At 38.4% G+C, this 14,949-nt stretch overlaps 1 protein-coding gene across 2 annotated transcripts in view; it reads left to right on the forward strand.

Annotated features, from left to right (window-relative positions):
* The window catches only part of FNDC3B (fibronectin type III domain containing 3B), a 362,569-nt gene that overhangs the window by 110,559 nt on the left and 237,061 nt on the right, over window positions 1-14,949 (forward strand). For both annotated transcript variants that reach the window (XM_031957667.1, XM_031957668.1), the window contains exon 3: window positions 5,970-6,045. In XM_031957667.1, coding sequence (XP_031813527.1) covers window positions 5,970-6,045 — 76 coding nt within the window. The remainder of the gene's footprint in view (window positions 1-5,969; window positions 6,046-14,949) is intronic.

Genomic DNA, 14,949 nt, shown 5'->3' on the forward strand with positions numbered 1-14,949 from the left:
GGGGGGGGGTGTTGAGATGGTGAACGTAACCCCAGAACAAACATTTTACTTTCCTGTCTACATGAAGAGCTTCATTCCTGAACCCGATATTACCTGAAGCCATACACTTTGCTTCAAGAAGAAATAAAAACTGGGCTCTTTCTTCCTGGTCTCCTTTAGAATATAAGCTCATTGAGAGCAGGACGTTTTCATTTCTGCCATGGTATCCCCTTTACCTGGCACATAGTAGGCACTTAATACATGTTGACTAGAATTCTCCTTGACTATTCTAGCCAAAGGAAAAAGGAACCAGTTTGGAGTCAGAGGGCCTAGAATCAAAATCTCTCTCCATTAACTAACCACCTGTATGATACTATCACAGACTTCAGTTTTGTAGTATTTAATTTATATTTAATTAATTTAATTTAAAAAAATTTTAATTTGTTATAATATAAACAAGTATTTCCATAATATAGTATAATAAAAAGATGGTTGCATATGAATCTACAAATCTCTTATGTACAACTTATTGTTCTTTAAAATATGTAATAGACATATAATTTTTTTCCCTTTTTTTCCTCCCTCCACCTATCCCTCTCCAATCCTAGAGATGACTACTATTATATGTGTGTGTATGTGTGTATATATATATACACACATACACACACATTTACATAGTATACACACATACTCATTCATATATGTAAAATCATTCTGTACATCTGTTTATTAGTTAATTTATTTCCTTTGTGTGACTAAGAATTAATCATGCAGACTTTGGGCCTCAATATGGGGAAGCAGCTGGGTTTAGGGAGAAGACAAGGCAGGATCCGCGTCCTGGGTCCGTGCCTTGGAGAGAGAGCAGGATTTGGGGTTGGAACATCACTCCACCATTTCCTCCCTGTGGGACTTAGGACTGCTCACTTTACCTACTTTCCATATACCATTATTCTGACCTGCAATAAGAAGCCTGGATTGCACTCTGAGGTTTCTTCCAGTTCTAAGTCGGTGGTCCAATGACATTGAGCCAATTCCCCTCTCCTCTTTGAGCCTTTCAGATTTCTCACCTGTCAGATGATGAGGATGAGCTGGACATCCTGAGATCCCTTCCAGCTCTGCTCCTTTAAGAATGTCTTCACTGGAGGCATTTAGAGGAAAGGATCCTAGCTGAGTCACGTAAAAATATTTTCAACTCCCGGTGAGGTTCCAGGCTAGTCTCTGGTCTTGAAAGACCTTCCGTATTCCATATTGACAGCCAAAAATGGAGAGGATCTTTTGGATGGTAGATGGGTAATATCTGCCAAGGGCCAAGAAAGAGAGCATGTCTCTTGCTTAATGTGAACTTATATCTTGGGTTGAGCTTTTCTAGAATGTTGTAAATCCTCCAGTTTTGCATTTGTCAGCAAATCCTTTGCTCTCTCAGGAGCTGATGGTGTGATAAGGGCTCTTTCGAAGTCTTGTGGGACCGCTCCATGTGGGCTCCCTCATTCTCTCTTTCCACACCTCTCTGTGTCTTTGACCTTTGTGTCTCGGAGGATATGGGTCCCCTCTCTCAGCCCAAGTCCTCTAAGAGCACTTACCTACATTCTCATCTCTTCTTCCCCTGTGGAAACAGCCTCATCTTCCCCTTCTTTGAGCCATCCCAAACACAGTTAGCAAAGTCATCTTCCTAAAGAAAAAACGCTTCCTTGTTCAGGAGCCTTCAGTTCAGGTTCAGGTCTGTTCTTCCAAGCTTACTTCACCATCTCTGTGTTTATTCTATATGTTCTTCAGACTTGCCCATGTACTGACCTCTGAGTTCTTCTCCCTCTGCAAAGCTGTGCTCATACCTACAATGCCAGCAGTCCCTTTGTTTTTAAATCATGAAACCCTTTGGAAATCTGATGAAGCCTATAGTTACCTCAGAATAATGTTTTCAAAGCATAAAATAAAACAGAATTACAAAGGACATCATTATACTAAAAAATATAAATATAATTATATATTTATATCATGTAGTATATAATTAGTAAAATTTTATCTTTTATAATTATATTAAAAATGTTGGTTCTCCCTTCCAGTCTCCCCCTCAACCAAGTTCACAGACCCTCCTGAAATCTTTCTGCGGTCTGCGGACCTCCTGGCTACGAACCTTTATTAAAGGTTCTATAGAAGTTCCTTGAGGGAGACTAGGGGTGAGAATTGGAAATGGAGACAAACTTATTTGCTTTTATTTATTTTTCTAGCATTTAGTGCATGATAAACAAAGTGCTTTTTCATTCATTTGTTGTTTGTTCATCCATCCAACTATCTGTTCTTTAAAATAGTTTGAAAGGAGATGCTAATGGGAATGTTTGATGGTGATGGAACCTTGACAGAGAAGTTGTGTTTGTCCCTCATCTACTGTAGACAGAACTTCTAACTGCCTGCTTTTCAGCAAAGAAACATCTTGTAGATGGGGGAAGGTTAGCAGCTCCAGGCTTCCAGCTTCTGATGCATCAGCTTCCCAGGCTTTATGTTCCTGAAGCTACCGCAGGCTCGTTCATGCCTGTTTTTAGGGAAGTGTGGGTCATCTGACTGATACGTAGTGGCTTTTATTTTATTTTATTTTTTTACTTTTTCATGCTCAAGAATTTAAATGAGAAGGAATGGGAGAAGGTGGTGATTTTTGTGCTCCCTTTGATACTAAGTGACCTTCCTGGACTCTTGTGTTGGAGCCAGAGCCAAAAGTTTGCCCATTCTTGGAAAATGAGGCATTTTGCTATTATTGGTTAAGAAAGATTGAATATTAGGATGCAGGGGCTTGCCAGGTTCCTTGATAGATTACAGTCTGGTTGCCCCGGCAACTTGACAGCATGAATGTTATAGCAGCTCCCAGCTCCCAGTCAAGGGTGGTTGTGAGATGCTGGGTTGAAAGCTTTTCTCCCTCAGACCTTCCCCTCCTTGAAGAAATGTGGTCCATCTTGGTGATGCCGGAGGGCTCGGTGCCTGGATGGGACTTGGAATGTGGAACCCATTGTGAGCAGCTGCTGATGGGCTGCTGGGGAGAAATACTTCAAGGGGAGGCAGCAAACTTCAGGACAAAAGCCTACCAGGATGCTGGGATGGCGGGCCAAGAGAATTTGGGAAGACATGGATAATGCTATTTGGTTAATGCACCTTTTAGAGGAGCTGGAAGATTTATAATCTTGTAGGTGGTCTATTCTATCATCCCTTTATTTTTGTAGAAGAAAAAAACTGAAGGGTAGAGTGGGAAGTGATTTGATGGAGGATGGCCCTATACATCATAGAACCCTGGTATTATAAATCTAACACTGGATGGGATATGAAGCAGAACCAGAATTTGAATACATGGCTCTTGACACCTAGGCAGATTATAGAGGCTTGTAAGATTGTAAGCTCCTTGAGGATAATCTTATCTTTTCCTTCTTTGTTTATCCCCAGATAAGCAGTGTCTGTCACATAGTAGGCACTCAGTAAATCTTTATTAATAATTGATTGATTGGTTTGACTCCACCCTCCCTCATTTTGGAGATAAAGAAAAGAGGCACACAGTTTGTAAATCTCTAAGGTGCATTAAGAACTGCGAAGACCCCTGACTTAAGAGCCAATACTCTTTTCTCCCTGTTCTTCTAACCATCTATCTTTCATGAACCTGAAAACTTAACCCCATGATTTAGTGACTGTCCTTTATATATTTTAGGAGGAATAACTTAGCTTGCTGTTAAAGAATCAAACCCAAAGGGATTCCTAGCAGGCAAGCATTAGACTTCCCCTAAAGGACCTTGTCCCTGCTTTTCACTTCTACAATTCCCCCAGAGAAAGAAAAAAAAAAGATTCATTACTTTGTTTTCCAATGCTATTTGGTTAATAGCTAATCAATCAATAATGTGAATGATTCAGAAAAGGAAATGAAAGGGTTTTCCTAATGTTTGTCAGGAGTTAAAGATGGAAGAATGATTTTTGTCTTTTGTTTTCCTTGGAACCATTTATTATAGAAGTGGCATTCTGAGTGAAATTAGCTTTCATCAATATTTCTTGAAGGCCCCACTATAAGCTGGAAATAACTGTGTTAGCATTTGTACAACTTGTATTTTCAAACTTTAAATGAGGCAGTAGGCTTCTGGCTAATTAGTGTAATGTACAGAATCACGTGGTAATTGCTTTAATTGGATGCCAACTCAAACATGATTATTCCTGAAACTATGGCTTTATAGCTTGAATGATCACTTTTAATTTACGTTCAAATAAAAATCAGTTTCCTTTTTCTTTTTGCTTTTAACTGAAAATTCTGACTTTCCAAAAGGGATATTATAATATATTTCATGTATGTGGGATTGGCATGGCTTGCCTTCCCAAAGCTCAGTCACTTAGTGGAGTGAAATTTAACCATGGAAACATATGTCATGTGGCTGATACACATGTTTAGAAATTAGGCCTGAGAATTTGAGGATTTAGAATAAGCTTAGATGCTATATAGAGAGATATAGATATAGATATAGATATACAAATCTACATGTGCACACATACATTTCTGTCTCTAGATAGATCTAAATAGATTAAGGATAGAGGATGGCTAAATTGCTATAGGCAAAAAGATTGATGATAGTTGGATAACTAGCTAGATGAAGGATGGGTAGATTACATAGACGGATGAATAGGTAGATTATATTGGATTGGATGGACAGATTATAGATGGGTAGATGGATGGATGAATGGGTGGGTGGGGAGATAGAAAGGCAGACAGACAGAGATCTATAGATGGATAGATGAATCCATAGATATATACATACATAAATTAGATTGTATGGATAGATTGTTGAATAGGTGGATAGAAGGATGGATTGATAGATACATACATAAATGCGTAGATTACATTGTCTAGAGGGATAGATAGATAGGTAGATACACATATACATACATAGATTAGTTTGTATAGCTGGATCTATGGATTACATATAGATGTATAGGTTAGATTGTCTTCTCTCTGTCTGTCTGTATAGACAGATTGACATTAACACTGACTTCACGGTTGCAAGGACCAAATGTGAAGAACATTTATAAACTATTTAGTAAATCTGAGAATGCTCTCTAAGTGCTGGTTGCTATAATAATAAGAACTGGTATAATCTGAGACATTCAGGTTTGCAAAAAGCACTTCTCTTTGTTAGTTTGTTAATGCTTCTCAGTGATCCTGTGAGGTAGCTATTGTTGTTTTTCTTATTTCACAGGTGAGGAAAGTGAGGTTTGAGGACTTTGTCTGGTAGCACACAGGTAATGCATAGTATAGATTGGGTTTAAACCTAGCACTGCTTAGGATTCTCTCCAGGGGTCTGCCTTTTACAAGGAAGGAAGGGAATAAGCATTTGTATAGCACCCACTATGTGCTCAGTGCCTTAAAATTATGATCTCATTTTGACTTTTGTCTTCCTCCCAGTTTGTGGATGAGGAAACTGAGGCAGAGTTAGATTTACTCAGAATCTGAAGTAAAATTTGAGTTCTTGACTCCATTCCAGTGCTCTTTGCACTATGGTGCTCCCTTACTGCTCAAGAACATAAATCAGACCCACAACATGCATTCTTGGAATCATATCCATCATTACTAGGTTCCTGATTTGGGTTAAGTGAGCAGCGGGATGATATAGGATTCTGTGTTTAAGACATTTCCCCCTGAGTTGAAGAGGGAACAGTGAACTGCATCTCTGCTTTATCCAGAGAAGAGGTAGGTCTTTTTTTTAGATATTTAGTTAGGAAACTACATTTGGCCCAATTCCAATTCAACGACATCCATTACTGGGGTCTTTTTGGTTCAACCTTGCCCTAGTTCTAAAATTCTGGTTATGCTCCAGGTTTGGTGGTTATTTTAGATCCTGTTTCTTTCTTTCTTTCTTTTTTTTTTTTTTTTAATACCCCTGGTGTATAAATCAAGGTAATAAAACGGTTGAAACAACAATAATAAAAGGACCAGATGTTGCTAGTATGAAATTGAAATTAATGTTTTATTTTGACAGGTCATTCTAGTTCAAGTCAATCCCGGAGAAAGTTTTACAATTAGGGCTGAGGATGGAACTCTTCAGTGCATTCAAGGTAAGAACTTTTTGGGTCAAACTCCCCACCAATAGATTTCTCCCCCTGTTTATTGTTATAAGAAAGTTGGGATTTTCTTTGGGTTTTCCTGTGCTTTTTTAAAAGTCAAAATATGTATCTGGGATTTTCTTGGTTTCCTACTGTTAAAGTCCTCGATGCCTTGGTGAAACCAGGCTATGTAGCCTCAAGGCAAGAGGCTCTATTTGAATTTGGTGGCTTGGAGGTTGGGACATGTTTAGGAACGTGTGGCGAATTGTTGTGATTGGACAGTGTTTGGAACTGCTTCATGGATTGGGGGATTTGGCAAAGTCTAGAGATGATACTAGTGGAGATTATTATTTAAAAACCTAGTGGGATTTTTTAAGTGATGAGCTATCAGCACATCAGTTAAACGAGAGTCATCACGATGATGAAAGAATAAATCTTTCCTTGTTGGTCCTCTTGGGTTTGGGCATTCACACCTTTCTGGGAGGTTTGATGGTCTTAATTTTTCTTCTCCAGCATTGTCGCATTCTGGAAAATGTTGAGTGCTACAGAGGTAAACTGATTAGATTAATCTGGTCATAGAGCTGGTTTCTAAGGGCTACCATGAGGGGAGGTATTTTTTAAGTTGGGGGGGCATTTGAGTTGCTACCCTGTTTTGGCAATGACCAGAATTATTGTATAAATTATAAATTTGGTCCATCGACTGGATCGATGTGAGGTTATTGATTGGATTGATACCAGACCTTTGGTTATATGTTTAACAACTCCGTGTGATCCCAACATTATATAAATAGAGAAATAAACTTGGAGAATTGTCCTTCAGTTTCTTGAAACCAGCTCAATAAGAATGATTGATTTCCCCCTCCTTCCCTACCCCCGTCCTCGGCTTGTATCATCTGAAAGCATTGCAGTACTTGCTGCTTCCTTGTATAGGATTAAAAAGAAAATACTTATAAGGACGAAAAAGACTGAGGGGATGAAGGAAAAAAAAAAATAGTAGATTTCAATTGTCTGCTTTTCTTCTCTGAGGACTGAATCAGCTTGTTGTATCTGATATGACAGATTTTTTAAAAATCCATTCCATTATGGTTTCATTCTGGTAGACTTTTTAGAAATCATAATAACACTTTGACAACAAGGTGACACTTTGATGGAATGATAACGATGGTGAGAGTAATAATATGTAATGCTTTAAGCACTTTACAAATATTCTCTCATTTTAGACTCGCATCATCTCTGACTTCTGTTACTATTCCCATTTTACAGTTGAGGAAACTGAGGTTGAGAGAGGTTAAGTGACTTGTCTACTAGTAAGTATCTGAAGCAAGATTTGAATGGTCTCCCTGACTAGATCTAGTTCTCTATTTACTGAGCCACCTACTAGGGAGATATCCTATAGTTAAATGAGGGTTATTTTTGCTTAAGTGTATTTCCTTGATGATTTCGAGTGCCCTATAATTCACCATGTATGTGTCACGCTTACTAATCCATGTCTCACACATATTAATAAAGAACAGATTTCTCTTTAAAAGATAAATCTGCTCTTTATTAGTAAATACTAGGAGTAAACTCCTGGGTGCTAGTTAATATACAAAATAGCATTCACTGTGTAAATTGCCACCAATTATCATGCAGTTAATGGCTTGGCAAATGCTTTTGCCTTGATTGGTGGTAAGAGCTAGGAAAGAAAAAGAACCCTCTTATGTCAGTTCTTTAAAAATAGGAACCCCAACTTTCTCTTCCCTCCCCCAAAATCAAAAAAAAAAAAAAAGAAAGAAAAGAAAAGAAGCTAACTCCAGCATTGACAATAATGATTGAAATAAACACTTGATTCTTTTTCAATTCCAAAAATATGCAGTTGAGTGTCTTACTTAAATTATCTTGCTTTGATATTAGTCTCTCCAACCCACTGATTGGTTGAAAATGGAGCCACAGGGATTCCTTTTCATCAATGAGTTAGGAAAACTTAACATCCTCAACCTTATGTGTGTAGTAGAGGCTTTCATAGAAAGCCAGTACCAAACAAGCAGCCTAGTAGGGAAGTCACTTAGTCCCCTGACACCTCAGTTTCCTCTTCTATAAAGTGAGGAGATTGGACCAAATGGACTTTGAAGAGCATCCTTAGATGCTGTGACTGGTGAAATGTCCACTATGAGATTTTGATATTTTGTGATATAAACATTAGAAGATGAGATAATTTATCAACAAGCAATATGCATTTATTAAGCACCTGCTGTACTCCAGGTCCTGGGCTTACCCATTGAAGCCTTTGAATGTATAGCATTTTAGCAGTTAGAGATAAAAGGGGACTCAGAGGCTGACTGGTACAGCACCTCTGTTTTAGAAGTGAATCATTATCCCAGGATCATCACAGGTAGCAAATGGCAGAGTTGGGATTTGGCTTCCAGATCGTTGGCCTCTAAATTATGGTTTGTTTGTTTTTGGTTTTTGTTTTCCCATTATATCCACCATGTTGTTGCTGCTATTGCTGCTGTGTGTGTGTTTGTATTATATTTGTACGTATATTTTTTCTTGGGCATAGCTTGGAATCATACTTGATCGAAGGGATACCTATGGACTTCAGATTTCACTCTGACACTAGTTTCTCCATGATTGGGCAAAAGTACCCAACTTCCCTGGCCCTTGGTTTCTCCCTTTATAAAATGAAAGAGTCAGACTAGCTGGTCTCCAAGGATCTTTCCAGCTCTAAATTTGTGATTCTTTGGTTTTGAGATAAAATGCTTTATTCTTAGCAGCTCATAATTTATATAGTGCTTTTAAGTTTGCAAAGACATTGATAAACATTATCTTATAACCCTGGGAGAGAGGTGTTATTATCTCCATTTTATAGTTGAAGTAACTGAGTCAGACTAAGATTAAGTGACTTGCCCGGCATGACACCACTACTTACTGGCCAAAGCGATTTTAAACTCTGGCTAGACCCAGCCCTTTATCCACAAGGCCACTTAATTATGTCGTCTTATATGCATTTTCCTCAACTTTGAGTTTTTTCATTGTTAAATGTTTTCACTGGGGAGTTAATGCAAGGCAGTTAGAAGTACCCTTTGATGCAATAGTAGAAAATCCAGAAGCTTGGGTTCTCTGTAGATAAACTCATCCTTTGCTTCTCAGCTGTTTAGAATAATTTGTTGCGGGCTTATCATCATTATGTCTTTGGTGATATCACCTGAAGGGGACAGGGATCAGTTATGTAAGGACCTCAGCCCTCCTGAAAAACCAGAGCTCCCGGTTTCCTGGGAACATCATGAGTGATCGTGAAGAAAGCAGTTACAGGAAGCTGACAATATTCTGGGGAAGCAGTTGGATTTCTAATGGAATATTTCTCAATATTTTCCATGAAACATGAATCATAGAATTTCAGAGGGCTGCAGAAGGTCACGATGGCTCCTTTCTGAGATGAGCTGTACATGCAGCATCTCAGGCAAGAGCTTTGAATCCTCTGGCCTTGTCTGAGGGGCTGAAAAATACTTACAGAGCAATTGGCAACCACTTCTGGTTGCTTAAACAGAGATCTGAGCTGCTGTATCTTTGTCTCAGAACACATTCTCTCTCTCTTCAATGCAATCTCTGTGTTGTTTCTACTTTTTGAAGGTTTCCCTTCTTCTTTCTTCCTCCAAACCCTGCATATCGGATCCTTCTTGCACTAATGCACAGGTGTGACTATCACTGCCCTGCTCACACATCATCCATGGCTCCCTCTTGCCTGTAGGATAAAGTACCAACTGGCCTTCAGTGTCCTTGGCCATCTAGTTCCAACTTACCTTTTCAGCCTTATTGCACATACTTGATAAAGACTGTGTTCCAACCACACTGGTTTCCAAACTTTAGCTTCGTACCCTGCCCTGAATCCTTTGTACCATCCCATTCCCAGAACACTCTTTCTTGTCACAGTCTCTTGTCATCCAACTCTAACTCCCTTTCAGACTCCTCAGGGGACTCCCATATCTCCCCTTGTTCTTTCATCCTCCCTACATGACTGATGTGTGATTGGTGTATTTGCCTATCTCTGAACAGGTTGTATTGCATTCTCCCCCTTCCCAAGGGCAGGGAACACTTCTGGTTACCGCTGCTTCATAGAGTCCCTATCTCACTTGAAAGCACAGCTTAGATGTCGCGTCACCTCCTACGGGAAACCTTTCCCGATCTCTCCATCTGTTATGCTTTTCACCTTCCTAACCCCTGAATCACTTTGTATTTATGCTGTATGAATTTGGGGATATTCTTAATTGTGTGAGCTTCTTGAGACCAAGGGCTGGCTTCCATCCTGTCTTATCCATGGCAGGCACTAAGTACAATGCCTGGCCCATACTAGGTGCTTAATAAATGTTTGTCAGATTGAATTAAATTATATCCAGTCATGTATTATTTTTTAAAAAATACATATGTGTATACACACATATATATGTGTGTGCACACATGAACACAATCTATCTCATAGATTTGAGTATATATACATCATAGACATTTATATTTTTATATATATATATAGTATACACACAAATGTTATTCATACATCGCACATACATACTCATCATTCATAGTCCACAATATATACACACATATATGCACATATATCCACATATCATAATATATAAATTACAATGTATCCTGTTTAGTTACATGTTATATATTCATATAGTGTGCACATGTATTGTATACTTGTGTGATATACATTATACAAGTACACACGTGCATCTACATGTACACACACAAATCCTACATCCATAATGCACATATGTTGCATATACACATACATTACACACATATATATATAGATCAATTATCCAGAAAGCTCTTTTGGGGAAAATTAGAGCTCAGAAAGTCCTGGGTTATCATTACAGAACTGAACAGGGAACACGGCTCCCCTAGAGGCTCAGCATCATTTGGAGATGTGTAATTGATGGTGATGTTTGTCACATCATTTTGACATCTCTGTAGAGACACGCTTCCTTCTTGTGACCTCCTTGGGAATTGATTTTCTGTTAAGTGGTTTAAAACCTCTCATTGAAGCTAATAACCGCGAGCACGTGTGGTGGGGTTGGAGTGGGGAGCCAGAGGCCAGGAGAAACCCATCCTCCGCCGCCTCTTTGACACTTAAATCAGATGCAATATTAAAGCTTCCCATTTGGGGCTGCCTTTTGCTCTTTCTTTAAATCTTCTTCAGTTTTATATCTGTTTCTCCCATTAATGTGGTACTAACGTATTGATTTGCACACACTGAGGTTTTCAGGTCTGTGAATAACACTATTCAGAGGATGTGAACCCCTAACCTGCCGCCTCTCCCCTCTCAACTAATCTATCTGATTCAGTCTCCAAGTTTCATCGAGATACATATTTTTCCCTTTTCAACTGAAGTTCTTAAATCTTATTAGTTAACTTGGAGCTTATTAATGGAGTAAAGGAAAAGATATGAATTGTTTTTTTAAGTATTTGGATAACTGGATTTTTATATAATTGGCTTCCCTTGTAAATCCTTTGTGTTTTGTTTTTTGCTTTTGCATTATTTTGAGGAGTTCTTAGACTTTGCCAAAGGGGGTTCCATGGCATCACAGAATTTTTAAACCTCTCTGTTAAATAAACTCTTTAGAAAGAGGCATCCTTGCTAAGAGTCTTTATTCTGAGGACAGGATCTTTATTTCCAGTGTTCAGAATTAGGAACTAAGACTGAGAGATGATAAAGTGGAGGAGAACATCAGGCCTCTTTCAGAAGACTTGTGTTGAAAGCCCCATGTCTTGGCTTTGCTCATTTCTTCAGATGGGAAATAAATGATCTCATAGCTCTGTTTTGCAAACCGATGCTGAATCATATTTCAGTTTTGCACCCCCGGCACCTGCATGTTTCGTGACTTGACTGGAAGTGTTGTATTTAAATGGGATTCCTTCTTGTTTTAGCAACAGAGAAATCCAGCAAAGGGTGCCCTGTTATTGGACATGAAGTCTAGTGAAGCTGAGGGTTTTTTTGGGTTGTTTTTTTTTTTTTTTTTTTTTTTTTTAATAAAAACATTTAGAAGATGTGGAAATGAAACTGTTTTTGTTTGAATGCATCTAATAACCCCCGGCCACTGGAAAGCTCTCATTTCCGGGGGCCCACGTGATGGGTCTGCAGCTGGATTTAATTTTGCTTGTGTAAAGTGGACCTTATCATGTTAATGAAAAGCATTTTCTGTTGCTCTCTTGGGATTTTAGGTGCTTTACTGTCAGCACACAGATCTGCCCAAACACATTATTTAACCATTAGGGCGGTCCTGAGCCCTTATTGTTTGATGGACACCCAAATCTTCATTCTGATTATCAGAGATGGGATACCATGGCTTGCCCAGTTGGTCTCCAGTATTGTATCCACTTCTGCTCCTCCTCAATGATTTTGCACCTGAAAAAGTCTCTAATTGTTACTGTCCTTCTTCTCAAACTACCTTGCATTGAACTATTTAGTGTATATTTGTACTTATTCACTTAAAGTATATAGCTTTATACCTTTTATATGTATATTTATCTATCTCTGCATTAATATCTATGTTTATGTTAATATATTTCCTTGTCTTCCTCATTAGGACATAAGCTCTTTGTGAATAGGGACTGTTTGAAGTTTTTCCTTTAATGTCCAGTGTCTAGTACATATGAAATATTTTATAAATGCTCGCTGAATATGATCATTTACCTGGGGTTCTTGCAGCTTGCAACCAGGTGGGTGGAAGATAGTTTAAAATTGCATTCACCTCCTAACTGTAATGTGTAGATCAATCAATTATACAGTTATTAAATGCCTACTGTGTACCAGGCACTGCTTTAAGAATGCAGAAAAATGGGGAATGAAACATTGCTTACTTTCAGGGATCCCACATTCTAAGGGGGAGAGATAAGAAGTATACATAAAAACATAAGAGAATTTTAAAAAGCATAGAAAGTGAAAAGTAGAAATATATTGACAATGGTTCTGGGTTTATGATACTTAACATTTGTCTAATTATTCTGTTCTTATAATATTTACATGGGAAATCCCATCTAGGTTGGGTACCCTTTTCCTTTTCCCTGCTCCCCCACAAAAAAAATGAAGTTTGATTGGCAAAAATTTAGCATTAGGCAGCACTAGGAAGCATAGAATGACTTGGTCCAACAAAATGGTGGAGATCAGCCTTTGACTACAGTCTTCAAGGTCAAAGAATCCAACTCCCTTGTTTTACAGAACACTAAACAAAACCTAACGACATTTAAGAGGTACAGCTCATACATGGCCACACAGGTAGCAAGTATAAAAGCTGGGATTTAATCCAGCTCCTTCTTCTGATTCCAGAGCCAAGTACCTTTTTCACCATGGAAACCAGCCTCTATTAAGGGCCCATCATGTTTAAAGTCTTCCCTTCTTAGAGTACTTTCTTAGGCTTTCTCTTATTCTTCCTTGTAGCTTATTGCAATCCCCCCCTCCCCCATTTCCCTGTTTACCCCCTCTCTGTCCTTTCATCTCTTCTTACTATCTTTCACTTGCCACCCTCATCCCTGCATTCTCTATCGGGGATATCTTTTATTGTTCTATAGATTTCGTATGGCCATTTTTCATTTCAGGAGAACATGGGTAGACTTAGGGACGCTTTTGACCACAGGGATTTCTCTGCCATAATTTGTGCAATTCTGGCACTTTTGCTGGGATGGGGAGAAATATTTTCTGTCTGTTTCCTCCTGTTTTAGTCAGTTCAAAATATTTTTAAGGTAATATATGAAATATAGAGAACAGTTGCTTTTGGCTAGAATTCAACTCCTGGATACTTTTGATCATCATGAAACAATGTTTAAAATATCACTTTTGAAAACAAGATCTGGCTGCTTATGGTTCTTTAAATAATGTTACAGATCTTCACTTTTCTAATAATTCAAAAATACTAACAATGTTCCCATTTCCTTTTACCTTCTTGCCACACATATTTCTTTTACTGGCATGTTGATGTTTGTCTTGGTTCCGTCTTGCCCCATTTCTGTTTTCCCTTCCCATAAAATTCAAGGAAATTGAAGGAGAAGCATCTTAAGGATACCAATTCCTATTTTCCTACAAAAACAAAAACATGGAGGTGATTAAGACTGAAAAGATAAGCCCTCGTAACCCAGTGAAGAATAAGGAGAGTTCTTCTCATCTGGACTGCAGGACTGGGGAGCTAGATTGGGTTATTTTTCTCTTTTGATTCCTTGAAAGATTATAATGCATGGAAATATTTTAGAGGGTAATTCCAGCTAATTATAGATTTACTCTTCATCTAACAATCTGCATCATAGCCTTCAAACTTCTCACCATTATACCTAAAACATGGCACCTAAAAATGGCCAGAATAAGCCAGATGATTCTCAGAGGAAGACTGGGGAGACAGCATGTGGTGAGAGTTGTCACATGAATAAGTGCTAGGGTTTTTTTTATTTGTCCCTGGAGGGTACAATAAAGAATCATGGCTGGAAGTCACCAGGAAATGAATGTGGGTTTGAGATCAAAAATAAGATCTAGGTTTTGTGCCAGGTATACAATATAGAAATTAAATTATCTCTTGCCTTCATGGAGCTTCCATTTTAGTAAAAGTTGCCCATTGAGAAGTAAACTACTGGAAGTCTAAAGCAGGAGAATATCATATAATATAAATCACTGCTGAGTGGGTTCAGTGAGTCCCTAAGCATTTATTAAGTGCCCACTATTTGTCAGGCATTATATTAAGTGCTAGCTACACAAAGAAAGGTTAAAAAAAAAAAAAATCCCTGCCCTCAAAGAGCTTCCTGTCCAATGAACTGGAGAAGACTTGGCTTGGTTTTTAAGGTAGCAACTAAGGACGTTCTTGAGTTTGAGAAGGCTTGGATGCAGGACATAGAAGTTCATTTTTGGAGGAGCAAGCAGGCCAGTTTTGCTTGTGCATAGATCATATGAAA

Source organism: Sarcophilus harrisii, chromosome 3 (assembly GCF_902635505.1).
Source record: "Sarcophilus harrisii chromosome 3, mSarHar1.11, whole genome shotgun sequence".
Taxonomy (NCBI): domain Eukaryota; kingdom Metazoa; phylum Chordata; class Mammalia; order Dasyuromorphia; family Dasyuridae; genus Sarcophilus; species Sarcophilus harrisii.